Genomic DNA, 16270 nt, shown 5'->3' with positions numbered 1-16270 from the left:
TTTAACTGGCTTCTGCATTTTTGTGTAGTTGCCCTTTATGAAGTTAAATGCTAGTGTGGAGTAATTATGTAGATGGTCCCCAGAAGATGAACTAAAGGCTTGATCCCACACACATTGACTGATGATTCCCAGCGACTTGATGGGACTCTTTTCACTGGCTTCAATGGGCATTGGATCACACCCTAAGTCAACTGTTTCCCCTTTGGAACAAGCAGTTTGCCAACACTTGGGGCCTTGCCAGGCTGTTTCTGAGAGGAGGAGGAAGAAGAGGATGTGAGGCGGGTATCTTTTCTGGTGCAATCTTATTTATTTGCAAAGAATGTCCACAATGTCCTGTGTCCCTGATCACAGCAGGAACAACCAACCAGCAGTGTTCCTGCACACAGTTTCCAAGCCTGCCTCGCTAGTCAGTCCTAGAAGATCTCTTTCCTGCCTCCCAAGCCCACACTCACCTCTGCTCCTCTTGCTGTCCGCAGGCTCTCTGCCTCTCTCACGTGGTCACAGACTCAGCTTGCCAAGCAATCCTCCAGCCCCTGCATTTGCAATCAGTCCCAGGGAAACCCCGAAGCCAACAAACATGGCTTAGCCATGCTCATGCTTTTCCACCCAGCTGTTTGTGTTGGGTGGTTTCTGTTGTCTCCAGCTCTATTGCTCCTTGCATTTTTTCCAAAAGAAGGGTGGTTCACACAGCCAGTGGCTTTAATCAGGCTGCTATTGATACCTGCCAGCATGAGTAGAATTGTACGGGAGGAGGATCTGAAAGGAGCTGGGTGATGGGGCATAGCAGCAAGCCTTTACCTAACAGTGACTCATTCCAGAACTTTGCTGACTTCACCTGTGATGCAAGAGCCCACTGGCAAAGCAAGGTTCCAGATCGGTTGTTAATAATGCAGAGGAAGGTGAAAGGAGCGGCCAAAGGGGCCGAAATGGATGAGGGCAGCTCGGGTGAGGGTCGGGCCATCTCTCTTTGTGTATATATGTATATTTGGGGAGCTATAGACAGAGGCAGTGATAAAGGGGAAAATGTGTTTGTCCAGCACTGAGATTCTCCAGGAGGAGAAATGGCAGTGACTGGGCGGAGGGCATGATTCACTCCCAGACAGGAAACTCCTCAAACGCTAGAATAGAAACATGAGCGTGATCCTCTCTCAATCTCCTCAAATCTTTCTGTCTACCCATTGTCTCTTCCCTGTTTCCTAGAAACATAAGAACAGATCAGTCCAGGATTACTCCCTTCCCCACCACACTGAATCAAACCAATAGGCCCATCTAGCCTGATATCCCTCCTTCTTCCCACCTAAGATCACCCCACTAGGGGTAAGCTAGCCCAGTATTCCCGCATCCCTTTTTCCAGCAGTCCCAGATCAGACCCATGGGTCAATCCAGCCAGATATCTAGCCTGGTGTCAAGAAGAAGGTGTCAGGGGATTTAGTGGGATGATGTCAGGCAGTTTGGGGGATAATTTGGAGTGGCAGCATCCAGCAGGATAGAATCAGAGGGCATCTGGGGGAATGGTGTCAAAAGATTGGGGGGACAGCATCAGAGGATATGGAGGGATGGTTTCTGTTGGATTTGGGGGATAAACTGGGTGGATTTGGATGACAGTGGCTGGAGGACTGGTGTTGGGGGAATGGTATTCAGGAGGCTTGGGTGTTTAGGGGGGTAGTGTCAGGAAGTTGATGGGTCATTTCAGTGGACACTGTTGGAGTTGGAGTTTGATTTCAGTGAATAGTGTCAGTGGCTGGGGGGGTTGATTTTAGTGGCAGTGTTGGGAGTTGAGGAGTTGGTTTTGGTGGTCAGTGTTGGGGGGTTAATTTTGGTGATCAATGTTGGGTGTTAATTTTGATGGGCACTGGGGAATAGGCAGGTTGATTTCAATGGGTAGTATCAGGGAGTGTGGGGTTGACTATTTTGGACAATGTCCTGGAGTTTGGGGGTTGATTTTGGTGGTCAGTGTTGGGGAGCTGATTTAGGTGGGCATTGTCCAGGATTGTGAATTGATTTCAGAAGGCAGTGTTGGGTTTGGCCTGTTGATTTCAGTGGGCAGTGTTAGGTGGTTATTTAGGTTAGGGTGACCAGATGTCCCAATGTTATAGGGACAGTCCTGATATTTGGGGATTTTTCTTATATGGGTGCCTATTACCCCCCACCTCCTATCATGATTTTTCACAATTGGTATCTGGTCCCTCTAATTTAGGTGGACAGCGTCAGAGGCTTTGGGGTTGATTTCGGGATAGAATTGGAGGTTTCCTCACATGACATAATCTTTAATTAAAGATTAATCTTTAATTCCTGGAGATGCCAGGACAATCCTGGAGGGTTGGCAACCCATAATTTCGGTAGGCAGTGTCGGGGCTGGGGCTTGATTTTGATGGGGGAGTCAGGGGCTGGTGTGAGGAGATTTTGATTCACTGACAAGGGTATCCGACACCCCCAGCGTGGAAGGAGTCGGGCCAACAGGGTAGCGAGGAAGCACAGGATGAACATAGCCACTTCAGATAACTGTGTCTTTGGTCAAACCCCTGCGGCCCCTGAACACCACATGATCCTATATCAGCCAATGGTTGAGGCTACTTTTGCCTCAGTAACTGTCATGGCGACTAGAGCGGGGAGGGGCGGAGTTCCACCTCGGTAACTGTCATGGAGGGCAGCGAAAGGCAAAAGGCGGACGAGACGGGCGGAAGTGACGCCATTACGATTGTGGAGCTGTGCCAAGGAGCGTAGGGGATGAGGGAGCGGGGCGGAAGCGGCCCAACTGACGGGCACCAATCAGCTTGTCAGGGGCGTGGCCGAGGGGCGGGGATCCATATAAATACAGGCACTGAGGGGGGCCCTTCATTCAGTGGCAAGCGGCTGAGCACAGCGGTGGGCGTTGCTGGCCCGCTCCTCGTTGTCGCGCTCCCGTCCCCGCTTGTAACGCAGCCTTCCCCGCCCCTCCAGTCCCCGCAGCCATGTTCAGCTGGGTGAGCAAGGACGCGCGGCGGCGCAAGGAGCCGGAGCTGTTCCGCACGGTCTCGGAGGGGCTGAAGCAGCTCTACGCCACCAAGCTGCTGCCCCTGGAGGAGTATTACCGCTTCCACGACTTCCACTCCCCGGCGCTGGAGCCGGCCGACTGGGAGAACAAGCCCATGGTGCTGCTGGTGGGGCAGTACAGCACCGGCAAGACCACCTTCATCCGGCACCTCATCGAGCAGGACTTCCCGGGCATGCGCATCGGGCCCGAGCCCACCACCGACTCCTTCATCGCCGTCATGGGCGGCGAGACCGAGGGCGTCGTCCCTGGCAACGCCCTGGTGGTCGACCCGCGGCGGCCCTTCCGCAAGCTCAACTCCTTCGGCAACGCTTTTCTCAACAGGTGAGCCGGGGGGGGGCGCGGGGGCCTGCAGCGTCGCTCGCCCCCTTCCTTCCCACGTGAGGGGGCGGGGCGGGGGGGCTGCGGCGCCCCTCAGCGCCGTTCTCCCTGGGTGAGGGCTGCCCGGGGCCTGCATGGCCACTCATGGCACCACAGCCTCCAGCTTAGCACTGTCCTCAACGGGTGAGAGCCTGAGTATGGGGGGGACCTGCAGCGCCCCCTCCCCCAGCGCCGTACTCAGTAGGTAAGTCTGGGCTGGTGGGTGGGCATGAGTGGCACTGCCTGGCACCTCCAGTTTGAGCGTAATACCATCTCTAAGAGGTGAGACCCTGGTGTGAAGGGATGTGGGGGGGAGGAGAGACTGCCAACAATACTTGTCAGCCCCCAGACTTATGACAACCTTCTTCATGCAGATCCCTGTACTGACTCCTGCATAATACCCCCTGTCCAAAGCTAGAGTTGAGGCTTTCATCTGTTGAGGAACATGGTCACGGGGGTGGTACCTTGGTAGCTGGGGCTGGAGAGCTGCCATTGTACAGTTAATGCTGAGCAGAACCTAACTGAGACCACCTAGGGCCTCCACCAGACTATTTCCGGGTCGTGACAGGCCCTATACGTTCCCAAATGGGTCCTGAGGCCAAAAATTTGAGAACTGCAGCTCTAAGACATAGTTCTTGGATGCCTCACCCTATAAACTCTGCGGCCAAATTCTCTTAACTCCCTCCCTGCCCATAGGCAGTCTTCTGCCTCTGAATGGCCACAGGTAGAAGGGGTTTTTTGTGCAGAAGAGCATAGTGATCCCTTCCCATCAGTGTCTCAGATTTCGATAGCAATGTTATCTTGGCCACCTCTAACTGGTGCATGGAGGGGGCTCTGAATGAAATTGACTAGGAACTGACCCTAAACAGGCATGAAACTGACAGAGCATTTTCCCAAGCTGAAATGGGAGAAATTAATATTAAAGCAAGTTAATTTAAACTTCCCAGGCTCCAATCATCAAAACCAAAGATAGTAACTCTTAAGAAGGGGGCATAGTTCTTAAGGCCATGTCTACATCTAAAATTTTGCAGCGCTGGTTGTTACAGCTGTATTACTACAGCTGTATAGGGCCAGCGCTGCAGAGTGGCCACACTTACAGCAACCAGCGCTGCAAGTGGTGTTAGATGTGGCCACACTGCAGCGCTGTTGGGCGGCTTCAAGGGGGGTTCGGGGAACGCGAGAGCAAACCGGGAAAGGAGACCAGCTTCGCCGCGGTTTGCTCTCGCGTTCCCCGAACCACCCTGCAAACCGTAGGGAAGGAGACCTGCTTGTTCGGGGAACGCGATAGCAAACCGGGGAAGGAGACCAGCTTCGCCGCGGTTTGCTCTCGCGTTCCCCGAACCACCCTGCAAACCGTAGGGAAGGAGACCTGCTTGCTCGGGGGTTCGGGGAACGAGAGAGCAAGCTGGGGAAGGAGACCAGCTTCGCCGCGGTTTGCTCTCGTGTTCCCCGAACCACCCTGCAAACAGCAGGGAAGGAGACCTGCTTGTTCGGGGAACGCGATAGCAAACCGGGGAAGGAGACCAGCTTCGCCGCGGTTTGCTCTCGCGTTCCCCGAACCACCCTGCAAACCGCAGGGAAGGAGACCTGCTTGCTCGGGGGTTCGGGGAACGAGAGAGCAAACCGGGAAAGGAGACCAGCTTCGCCGCGGTTTGCTCTCGCGTTCCCCGAACCACCCTGCAAACCGTAGGGAAGGAGACCTGCTTGTTCGGGGAACGCGATAGCAAACCGGGGAAGGAGACCAGCTTTGCCGCGGTTTGCTCTCGCGTTCCTGGAACCACCCAGCAAACCTCAGGGAAGGAGACCTGCTTGCTCGGGGTTCAGGGAACGCGAGAGCAAGCTGGGGAAGGAGACCAGTTTGATTACCAGAGGCTTCCTCAGGTATGCTGGGATACCTGCTTATTCCACGGAGGTCAAGAAAAGCGCTGGTAAGTGTCTATACTTGATTACCAGCGCTGGATTCTGTACACCCGAGACAAAACGGGAGTACGGCCAGCGCTGCAAACAGGGAGTTGCAGCGCTGGTGGTGCCCTGCAGATGTGTACACCTCCTAAGTTGCAGCGCTGTAACTCCCTCACCAGCGCTGCAACTTTCTGATGTAGACAAGCCCTAAGTCTCTTAACATGACAGCATCCCTTCACAACTCAAAGTCCAATTCTCTGGTCCTGCAAGGGGGTTCAGGAGCTCCCTTGGAAGCAGAAGTATTGCAGAGTACTCCTGCCATGTACTCCTGCTCCCAGGGCTTGCATGAAGCCTCTGTACCAGCTGGGAAGTCCCTTCTTGCTCAGTTCTGTTGGCACCTAGAATAGCTGTTGGCAATGTAAAGGGGCCTGATTTAACTGAAACACCCACTTAGAGCTTTCCAAGCTCTTACGGTAGCATCCCTGTTTTACAGATGGAATAACTAAAAGGCAGGGTTGAAGTGACTCAGCCAAGCCTGTCCACAGCTGGGGGTAAAACCCTGGTCTCCTGATGCCTGCTGTAACTTTGAGCTTGTTGATGCTTTGTTACCCAAAAGCAAGGAGTTGCGAAGTCTAACTTCTCTCAAACTAAACCAATACCTATTTTAGGATGGGTTTTCCCCTTGGGCCTCCCTGGCCTTGTGCAAAGGTGTGACCTCCATAATACAGGGGGGCATGGAAATGTTCTGATGCTCTAAGGCACTGCTTGAAGCCTAATGTTAGTGGACATTTCTTAGCATGTGGCTGCTTCTGTAGTTGAAAGGGGAGAGAGAGAGATTAAAATAGAAAATTGTGACAAAGTGAAACCCATAAAGAAGTGGGTAATTGAGGCATATCCAGCCACAGGTTCTCATAATCATCCAGAAATGGGTTCCCTGCCCTTGGTGATTGAAGATTTCATAGCTGACCATGAGGGTGTGATGCAGGAAGGCACGAATGAAACACTTGAAAGCCATACCAGTAGCATAGCATGCAGCTTGAACTCATGATCAGGGCCCCTCTCTATTCATGGCTGCTTCCTCTCTGCCCAGAAGGATACTTTTTGGACAATTCTAGGTCCGGCTCTACTAGCTGTTTGTGGGCTGGCTTGTTTATAAACCAGTTCTAGATGGCCTTTAAACATCAGTGTTAAATGGTCTCTGGAATGTTGGCCTCTGATCTCCCTGTTGGAGGAGAGTGAAGAGTGTTAATGCTTAACCCAATTTGTCTCATCTTGATGGCCTAGTATGTTTTAAAAAGGGGTACAGCAACTTTAATATGGTATCCTTTTAATCTAACTGTCCTAGCCAGTGGGTTCTTCAGCTGGCATATAACAAGTCTCTCTTGCATTCATCCTAAAGCTCCTTAAAGGAGCACCCTGGGGTCTCTAGGCTCAGTAAAGGAGTAACAGGTTTATCCTCATGCCCTTGGTTTTTCCTCTGTCTACCCCACTGCTGTGCTATAATCACTATGCTAAGGGTGTCTATGTATGAGCAGCAAGGCATGCCATTTGAAACTAGGATTTTTTTTTTGGTGTCTGGAAGAAAATGTAGAAATGTCCAGCTTTTAAAACTGCTCAGTCTCTTCTGAAACACTAGGGCAGGAATTGGCAACCTTTTGGAAGTGGTGTGCCGAGTCTTCATTTATTCACTCTAATGTAAGGTCTCGTGTGCCAATAATACATTCTAATGTTTTTAGAAGGTCTTTCTAATATATAACTAAACTATCATTGTATGGAAGTAAATAAGGTTTCAAAACATTTAAGAAGCTTCATTTAAAATTAAATTAAAATGCAGAGCCTCCCGGACTGGTGACCAGGACCCAGGCAGTGTGAGTGCTGCTGAAAATCAGCTTGTGCGCATGTCATAGGTTGCCTACCCCTGCACTAGGGATTAAGGCTTACATGAGTCTTGTGCAGGAGTTGAGAGATTTCCTGCCTCTTTATGAAATCCATGTCAGATCAGCAGGGTTGCTTTGCTGTTGCAGTTGATCACTCTTCCTTTCTGCATAGCTAACTGAAATCTCCTCCAAACAGAAAGGAGCTGCTGACTCCACTGAGCAACTAAAATTGCTGTCGACTCAGCTTCTGAAATAAGAACAAGCTGAAGATCTTGCCAGTTCTGCCTAGTGGAAAAAATAAATTCCAGCAAATTCTCCCTCTTTTAGATGACTCTTCAAGAGAAGATCTGATCAAAAGTTAGGAAACAGTGAATGGAAGCATTAAATTACCAATCATAGTATTGGCACAGTGGAAAGGTTAGGTGTGGCATTCTGAAATCTGTCACTCTTAACTTTAAAAAATGTGCTGTTTTGGCATCAAGCTTGCCACTCTGTCAACAGCTGGAATGTATAAAGTGCATTAACTTGCCGTATTGACTGACATTTCCAGTTAATATTCCTAATGACTCACATTGCTGCTTGCATCTAACATTTCACTATTGGGCTTAAAGGTTTCAGATACCAGAGAGGAATAGATGTTGGGCTGGTGTAAATCAGAACTCCATTGGAGCTGATCTACACCAGCTGAAGAGCAAGTCTGTTGTTGTCTTTGGGGTTTAATAGAAATGTGTCTAAACAGCACTGCTCCAGTATGGCTCCCTTGTCCTTAGCCTTTTTACATGGTGGCTTTATGCATATAAGGCTGAAGAGCAGGTGTGTTGCTCTGTAGATGATGCACTAATGTGACACTCCAGGTTTAATTTAAAGAGAACTGATTACACTGGTAGCTTAAAAATGGTCAACTGCTAGTAAATCTGCCAAAGAAGCTACAGACTTGCTCCAGTTTCTTTCACATACTTGTAATGCAAGAGATGAACCTTCTGAAGGTAGCCATTTATAAGACAGTGAATCAGAGGTGGAGTGACTTATAGATGCCCATTCTGCTAGTGCTGGTCAAACCTAATAAATGACAGTCCCTTCCCCAAAGAGCCTGCTATCTAGCTTAGCACCCCTCCTCCCACATACCTGAGGCTGGATTTATGCTCACCATACCCTATTAGGTAAAACTCTCCCTGCCTTACAGATAGGGGAGTTAAGGCAGTGTAGGCAGGGGGAGGGAGTGGCAGAGGGGTGGGAGACTTGCCCCATGTCACATAGGGAGTCTGGCAAAGTAGGCAATTGAATCCAGATAGCCTCAGACCCAGCCTACAGCCTTGACCACATGGCTGATCTTCCTTGTTTTTTTTTCTTGCCTCTGATCTTTTACATACCACAGAAGGAAAGTGCCCAGCCTCTCTAATTGAGTATATCTCTTCTCATGTAGGTTCATGTGTGCCCAACTACCCAACCCTGTCCTGGATAGCATCAGTATCATTGACACACCTGGTATCCTCTCAGGAGAGAAGCAGCGCATAAGCAGAGGTAATTGTTTGCTTTAAATGCATACCAGTGCCAACATTGTATGAGAATTTCCAGACTGGATCTGACAGACCAGTGGGACCATGGAGCCCTGAAGTGTGAAACCAGCCCAGGGTGCTCCTACCACATAACAGAAAAACAGACTAGCTTGAGCCAAACTTGACTCTCCCTCCCTCTTTTTGGTTTCTTAGATGTGGTCTGAAGTACATGTGTGCAAAGCATTTGGTACAACAGCAGCAAGTTACTGCTCCAAGCAAAGGCAGCTGGATTTGTTTCACCTTAAAGGCTAAATAGCTTGACATGGTTAAGTCATCCACTTAACCTTCCTGGTTCTCTGTCTACCAAGGCTTGAGATTTGCCCCCAGTGTCAGCTCCTAATATGGAAATGATTGGCATCACTAAATCATATTGCACTGGTGGCTAAAACCCACTGCTAGTCTGGCTTTGTGGAGCTGTCTGTCTTGGGGGCTGTGAATGTTCTCTGGTCTTTGGGTTTGGAAGAGAATAGTGTAGCAGAGGTGATCTCTCACTTGGAAAGTCTGTCCAAAGACTAGCTTGAAGTAGATCTGGGGAGCTGAGACTAACTGTGAAGCTGAGACAATGCACCTGATGTCATAATACAATGGTTCTGGAGTGGACAAGTCCAGTTCATCTTGGGAAGCTAGCATGGCACCTCCTGGATGTATGCAGGATCTCTTGTTGGGTTGTCAATGCTTTAAGGCTGTTTAGAGGAAGAGCATTATGGTCTAGTGGCTAGGGCATTTGACTTGAAGTTGAGGAGTGGTTCTATTCCTGGTTCTGCTGTGACCCAGGGCAAGTCACTTCCCCTCTCACCCTGTCTGTCCTATTTAGAATAGAGGTCCCCTTGCTGTGTGGGGGGCTAGTAACTTTAATAGACATGAAATAAGAGCTGGCTGTTGGGGGTCAGTACTCCTGGGTTCTATTTCTAGACTAAGGAATGCAGTGTAATGGTTAGAGCTGGCGAGCTAGCTCTCCTGGGTTCTAGTCCCATCTCTGCCTTTGCTCTGGGGTAAGTAGCTTAATGTGCCTTTCTGTAGCATAAAATGGGGATGACACCCTCCCACTTTAGTTAATTGTGTAGCATGCTGCTGAGAATGCTTCACAAAGCACATCAGATCATCTAAATGAGGAGTTACTTAGCTGAGCCACCTCTCAAAATGAGTGTATGGTCTGTTTCCTTTCCTCTCCACTGTACTGGAAGTAGGGACAATGGCTGGCTGAGTTTGCATGTTCATATCAGAAAAGCTGCACCTGTTCAACTAAATCTAATTAAATTGATGTAAACCTCAGATGTGTTTAGCCCTTACTTAATCTTGTAACTCCTCTTACAAGCAGAACCAGTTTAAAGCAAGTGTTGAACAAGGTTGAGTTCAAATCCCTAATGTGGATGCAGCAGTGTAAGCTAAGGGTATGTATTCACTGTGGAGATCTTAGGTGACAAGTACCTGGGATAGTTAAGGCCAATTGGCTTGCAGCATGGCTGCCAACATGTCTTTGCAGCTGTTGCATTCCCCAGATCATTAGGATTTGTGATGGCACATCCCATGGTGCTTTGTATAACAGTCTCTGCTACTTTTGTTTTTGTGAATTCTTACAATTCACCTGTCCTAAGCGCACAGAAGGAATTGTGGGAAGGCATTGCAGGACTAATAGTACTTGAGTAATTTAGCCTGTCCTCACTGCAGGGTGGCTTACTAGCCCAAGTGAAAGCAGACCCTGGACTCTAACCCCCAGACAGGCCAGCTGAAAGTCCCTGTAAACCTGGGTGAGGGGTTTTGTGTATGATGGGAGTAGGGTGCTAGGGGCAACACATGGCTAAGAGCTTGGGCTAACTCTCTGCAGCAATATATACCCAAAATAAATGGGAGACCTCATTCAAGGTGTTCCCATGATACTCTTGGGATGATGGACAGATGAGATGGGATATAGTTATGCTTGAAGGTGTTTGATCTATAGACATTGGAGAGGTGCTTGAAGCTGTGGCTGTGTTAAATATGGCAGTGGCTTCATCCTCTCCCTCGTTTTTCCCCCCAAATCAATAGGGTTTTATCTGATGTTGGAATTAGATGTACTGGTCAAAAGGGATCATGTTGCATCCAGACTAACATGATGGAGTTGAATGTAGGGCCTCACTAATTCAGCAAACCAGCTCTCTGGATGGTAGGCCACTATATCCCTGTCCTACAGATTTGAGTGGAAAACCTGAGGCTCAGAGTGGAAGTGATTTGTGTAAGAGGTGAGCAGCAGGGATGGGGGAATAGAACCCTGGTGTCCTGATCATCAAATAACTCCCAATCTAAACAACTAGACCTACTGGCTATAGACAGGAGAACCCAGGAGTCCTGGCTCCCCATTTTGTGCTCTGGTGAGTTACCTTTCTTCCAGCCTGACAAGTGACACTTCAGCTCTCACTTGACTGACTCCCATTCTAGTATTCAGCTTAATGCTTTTGCCACACTAGCTACCCTACAGATTCAATGGACAGTTTTCCAGATATTACTGCTTGATGTGTGCAGTGATGTTGCCTCTGAAATGGCTTCCTCAGCTGTAGCCTGCAGCACCTGTTGGTGCCATGAGACCTCTGGAATGCTAAAGCCAAGTGGCATCTGGGCCTGGAAGCTAGCTTCCCTGTAGAGAGCTCAAGGAGGTGGAATTTGGAATGATCCTTAGTTCCTGGAGGATTTTGATAGCCACTCTGACTGGCTTCCTGAGAGCTGTCTCCTGCATAGATAAGCTTAAGGTAGAAACCTGAAGCAGCATTGTCAACCCTAGTCCCCATCCCAGTGCTGTTGGCTCCTTTAAGTGCCTGGAATGCCTTGGGAGAAACACCAATCAATATCTTGACCTTGTCTGAGAACCCAGTGTAAAGAGGGCAGGACAGGCTGACTTCTGATTGCCCTAGTAATAAGTAGGCTTGGCAGAACCTGATTTTTAGCACTTTCCCACAACTGGATTTAAATAAGAAATCATGGAGGGTAGGGGTTAGACAGTTTAATGCCATGTTGAGATTCAAAATACAATCTTTAACAATTAAAACAATCAACATGTCAGAGTATACAGAGTAAATATCCCTCCAGCTAAATTCTTTTGCCACCTCTTCTCTGACAGCAACTTTTGAGCACTAATCTGTTGGCATGCATAGCTCTTAGAAGCCCCAGCGGAGATTGGGGCAGAGGCCATCTTCGTGTGTGCACAGGGCCTGGAACAATAAGACCACAAAGTGAGAAAAGGAATATTTATCCATGTTTTATGGAGGAAACTGAGTGAGTCAGCAGTAACTTGCCCAAGTCTGCAGAGTTGGGACTAGTGCTCAGATCTTGTGAATCCCAGCCTATTTCCAAAACCACAAGACTAACCTTCCTTTCCTTCTAGAGCAGAGGTCCCCAAACTGTCATGGAGGAACATTCAGGGTGTGTGGCAGGGCCAGGCCAGCCCCCCCAGGGAGCAGGGAGGGGTGACCCACTGGCCCTGGCCCGCTCACAGCCTTGGGCTGATTGCAGCCCAGCTGCAGCTTCACACTTGGCCCTGGTCTCGGACCCACCCCCACCTGCCAGCTTTGGCCCCCTTACCTCTGTCCACTGCCCCACTCCTGGCATGACCCTGAAAAGTTTTTGGGGATCACTGTTCTAGAAACAAATGCTCTGTACTGACCTAGCTCTTCTGGCTCCCAAGCAGCATAAATATTTACTGCTAGCCCCATTGGTTCAGAACTTCTGACTGAATCTCAGGCCTTTTATTGGTCTGTTGGCTTAGTGCTGGCTATTATCCAGGTCTTGAGCTAGTGTGTCAGTTTTTCTGTTGGGTTCTCAATGTTTCTGCCAAAGGATTTCACTCTTCTGTACCCCACACAGCTTCAAAGCACCCCACTGTGACTACTCCCCAGCAGAGAAACTGGGCTTGTCACTTCTGTGCAGAGGATGGTCCCTGTGCATTCCTTTCTGTGTCCATCTCTCTGCTTGTTAAGATCTCTGCAGAGTCTTGTAACTTAGTTTGGCTCTTCCTGAATAGCAAAATCCTGGCATTTGATTGCACTGCTCCAGAAGCTCTTGCTGTATTTGTGGCTTCTTGGTTATGGCAAAGGCCGGAAGGAAAATGTCTTGCTTATTAATCACATCAGCCTTTCCAAACTGATATTTTTTCCAGTGACTAGTAATGCCTGCAGGAAACTGCTTTCAAAGATAAGGCTCTTGCTGCCCCTAGTCAGAAAGAAACCAGGATGTTCCACAATTCATAGTGCTTTGTTTAGTGTTACAATTCTATCCCTCCCCCTTACAAACCACAATTTGTTTGTAATGTAAGAGTTTAGCTGTATCTTATTCCTGTAATGAGACTTTTGAGCCACTTTAGAGGGATAGGCAGATCGCATCAGTCCCCAGAACCTCTTGTAGGAAAATGTGGTCTAAAATTCCTCTAAGAATTTTTTAAAAAAAATTTCTAAACTTTCATTGGGACATACTCCACAGTTTCTGGTCTTGTGCTAGTGCTTCAGATATGGCTTGCATGAGGGAAGCCTGTGCTAATGATGCAGGTACATAGTTGTGATTCTCCATGGCTGACGTTTCATGCCTCCAAGCCTGGCTTCCAGTCTCAGGCTGTTAGGTGGCCTATTTATCTTCATCTGTTCCGTTTGTAGAGAGAGTTGCACTTAATATAAATTCCTACATGTAAGGATGGTGTGTATGCAGTCCAAGCAATGACTGAGGGTATGAACTTCAGACATGAGAGGCTGGAATGGTGCTTTCAGGTGGTACAAAGAATCCTGACTTAGCTGCCTGGTTAGCCTGTGCTCACATGTGCCAGAGTCTTTTGATCATCAGATTTGATGTAGGAAAGGAATTTCCCCTAGATCAGATTATCGTGGACCTTGAGGTATTTTGGCCTTCTGCAGCAAGGGGGTCTGGGTCACCTCCTGAGATCACCTAATCATGTCTCAGCTAATTCCCTGCTGTCACAGGGGCCTCAAGCATTGGTGGGCCTTGAGCTATATATACTACAGCTTGTGAGTGTCACTCAGTGTGAATAAGCCACCCTCCCCACCCCCGAACTACTTAAATTACACTGACCTAAGCATTGGTGTGGGCAGTGTTGCAACATAGCTATCACTGCTCATGAGAGGGCTGGAGTAATTATGTTGGGGTGAGAGCGCTCTCCCATCAGCTTAGAGCAGGGATCAGCAACCTTTCAGAAGTGCTGTGCTGAGTCTTTATTTATTCACTCTAATTTAAGGTTTCATGTGCCAGTAATACATTTTAATGTTTTTAGAAGGTCTTTCTGTAACTCTATAATTTACATACAATAGTTTAGTTATATAATTAAGGTTTTTAAAAAGTTTAATCTTCATTTTAAATTAAAATGCAGAGCCCCCTGGACTGGTAGTCAGGACCTGGGCAGTGTGAGTGCCACTGAAAATCAGCTCACATGCTGCCTTCGGCACCCTTGCCATAGGTTGTCTACTCCTGGCTTAGAGCATCTGCAGTGGCACAGCTGTAAGTTCTGTAGTGTGGCCATAGTCTTGGTCTCGGGAGACTTCTGTCCCAGACACAGAACATGAGGACTGAAATGTTCTAGTTTAACTGAAGTCATCAGACTCAACATAAGGATATTTGGGTGAAGTTTAATGGCCTGTGATACACAAGAGGTCACACTATATAAGCTATTCTAATTGTCCCTTGCCTTAAAATAAGGTGATCTGACCAAGGATGGCCCCAGAAACAGTCACTATTAATGCTGAGTTTTCTCAGCTGATTAGAACTGTTCATAGTGTTTCTCTAGAGCAGGGGTAGGCAACCTATGGCACACGTGCCAAAGGCAGCACATGAGCTGACTTTCAGTGCCACTCATGCTGCCTGGGCCCTGGCCACCAGTCTAGGGGGCTCTGCATTTTAATTTTTAAATGAAGCTGCTTAAACATTTTAAACCTTATTTACTTTACTTACAACAATAGTTTAGTTCTATATTATAGACTTATAGAAAGAGACCTTCTAAAAAGTTAACGTATTACTGGGATGCTAAAACTAAAGTTAGTGAATAAATGAAGACTTGGCACACCATTTCTGAAAGGTTGCTGACCCCTGCTCTGAGGAATACTCATTGGAGGAGCCATCTGCTACATGGAAAATAGCCTTTATCCAGTCTAAATCCTCCCTAATGTTCGGATCTTAGCCAATTAGCATTCCTTCTGTTGGAGTCTGGAATCTTAGCTGCATGAAAGGTGCCAGATTAGGTGCTCTTGAGATTTCAGTCCTGTTCTCAGGTATTTCTGAAATGCCTGCCACAATGGTTTAAGGACCTTTCTTCATAAGCAGGAGTGGTAACTTCATCTGTGCCCTATGTTGTCCCTGTGGTTAAAGTTCTGGACAGAGGGCAAAGTACTTGGCTTCAATTTCCAGACTTGCTTTGGCCTTGGGGAAGGCTGCTTTATCTCTGTACTTCAGTTTTCCCACTTATAAAGCCAGAGAACAATCTTTACTTTCCAGGGAAGGTGGACTAGGAAGGGATGAGGTTCCAAGGTTAGGAAGGGGCAGACATGGGTGGACTTGCTGACACAACCAGCAGTTCTGTTGGTGACTTGGATACATACCTTGTTCATGGGCGCAGACTCGCCAGCTCATCTCACCTCAGATGCTAGTTATTTCCCATAATCTTGGCTAGGGATTAAACCTACATTCTAGAGTGAGTGGCCCTGCATCCTTTCCATCCCATGTCGTCTGAAGCAAATTAATGCCCTTTGAGTACTGCCAGACTGCTGTGCAGAAGGGCTGGCTTGGTCTACTTCTGCCTGATGCTGCTAACACCTTCTGAAGGTCTGCCAAGCTTTCAGTGGCTGAACTGAGACTGGAAGCTGTAGAGTTGTAATTTACTCAACTCAGCAGGGGAATTTAGAATTAGGAGTCCTGGCTTTCCCCAGTCTCTGACCATACTGCTAAGGCATAAGTGCATATCAGAGCATCTCAAGAATGCACAGATCAGCTGGGAACTTGCTGTTTAGAACAGCTTTGAGCACAGCTTGCTTAACTTTGTGTTCCTGATTTACATAACTGTTCTGCACAGTATTGCCTTCCATTGTGGGTCTTCCTGAGTCACAGGAAATCTGGAATCTGCTACATGCAAACTTCTATTCTGTGGTGTAAGAGCATTGCTCAAATCAAACAAATCCAGTCCATGTAACTGGGGTGGGAAGGGGCTGGTGAACATATATGAAAGCTGTTTTTTGCAGCTACAGAGGTGCTGTGGGGATTTAAGTCCTGTGCATGGCTTAATGTTCCAACATAAGCATACTTCAAATGATTTTGAGTTGGCTGAGATCCTAGGCATTGTCTAAAATGAGATTTTAAATAGCTGAATTTGGCTGCCCTCTGCAACTCATGGCTTGCTGCATAAACTGTAGTCTTCTACCTCTGACTTGTAGCAGTGAATTGTGGGGCTTCTAATGCACCAGTACCAGCAGTCCCTACTCTAATAACAAATATGGACTGCTTTGTATGGGGGGAGAAGCTAGTTGAACAAGGGCTTACCAACAACACCAAGGGAGAGGCTTTTTGTGTAGGCTGGCCCTGAGAAG

The 16270-nt window shown here is 48.1% G+C and overlaps 1 protein-coding gene across 1 annotated transcript in view; it reads left to right on the top strand.

Moving 5' to 3' along the window:
* The first annotated feature begins 2827 nt into the window (after nt 1-2827).
* The window catches only part of EHD1 (EH domain containing 1), a 31685-nt gene continuing 18242 nt past the window's right edge, over nt 2828-16270 (top strand). The window contains exons 1-2 of the mRNA XM_030569500.1: nt 2828-3355; nt 8594-8691. Coding sequence (XP_030425360.1) covers nt 2952-3355; nt 8594-8691 — 502 coding nt within the window. The 5' untranslated portion in view covers nt 2828-2951. The remainder of the gene's footprint in view (nt 3356-8593; nt 8692-16270) is intronic.

Source organism: Gopherus evgoodei, chromosome 7 (assembly GCF_007399415.2).
Source record: "Gopherus evgoodei ecotype Sinaloan lineage chromosome 7, rGopEvg1_v1.p, whole genome shotgun sequence".
In the NCBI taxonomy this organism is placed as follows: Eukaryota; Metazoa; Chordata; order Testudines; family Testudinidae; genus Gopherus; species Gopherus evgoodei.
Note: the sequence above shows the minus strand (reverse complement) of the source record. Positions and strands in the feature narration are given on the sequence as shown.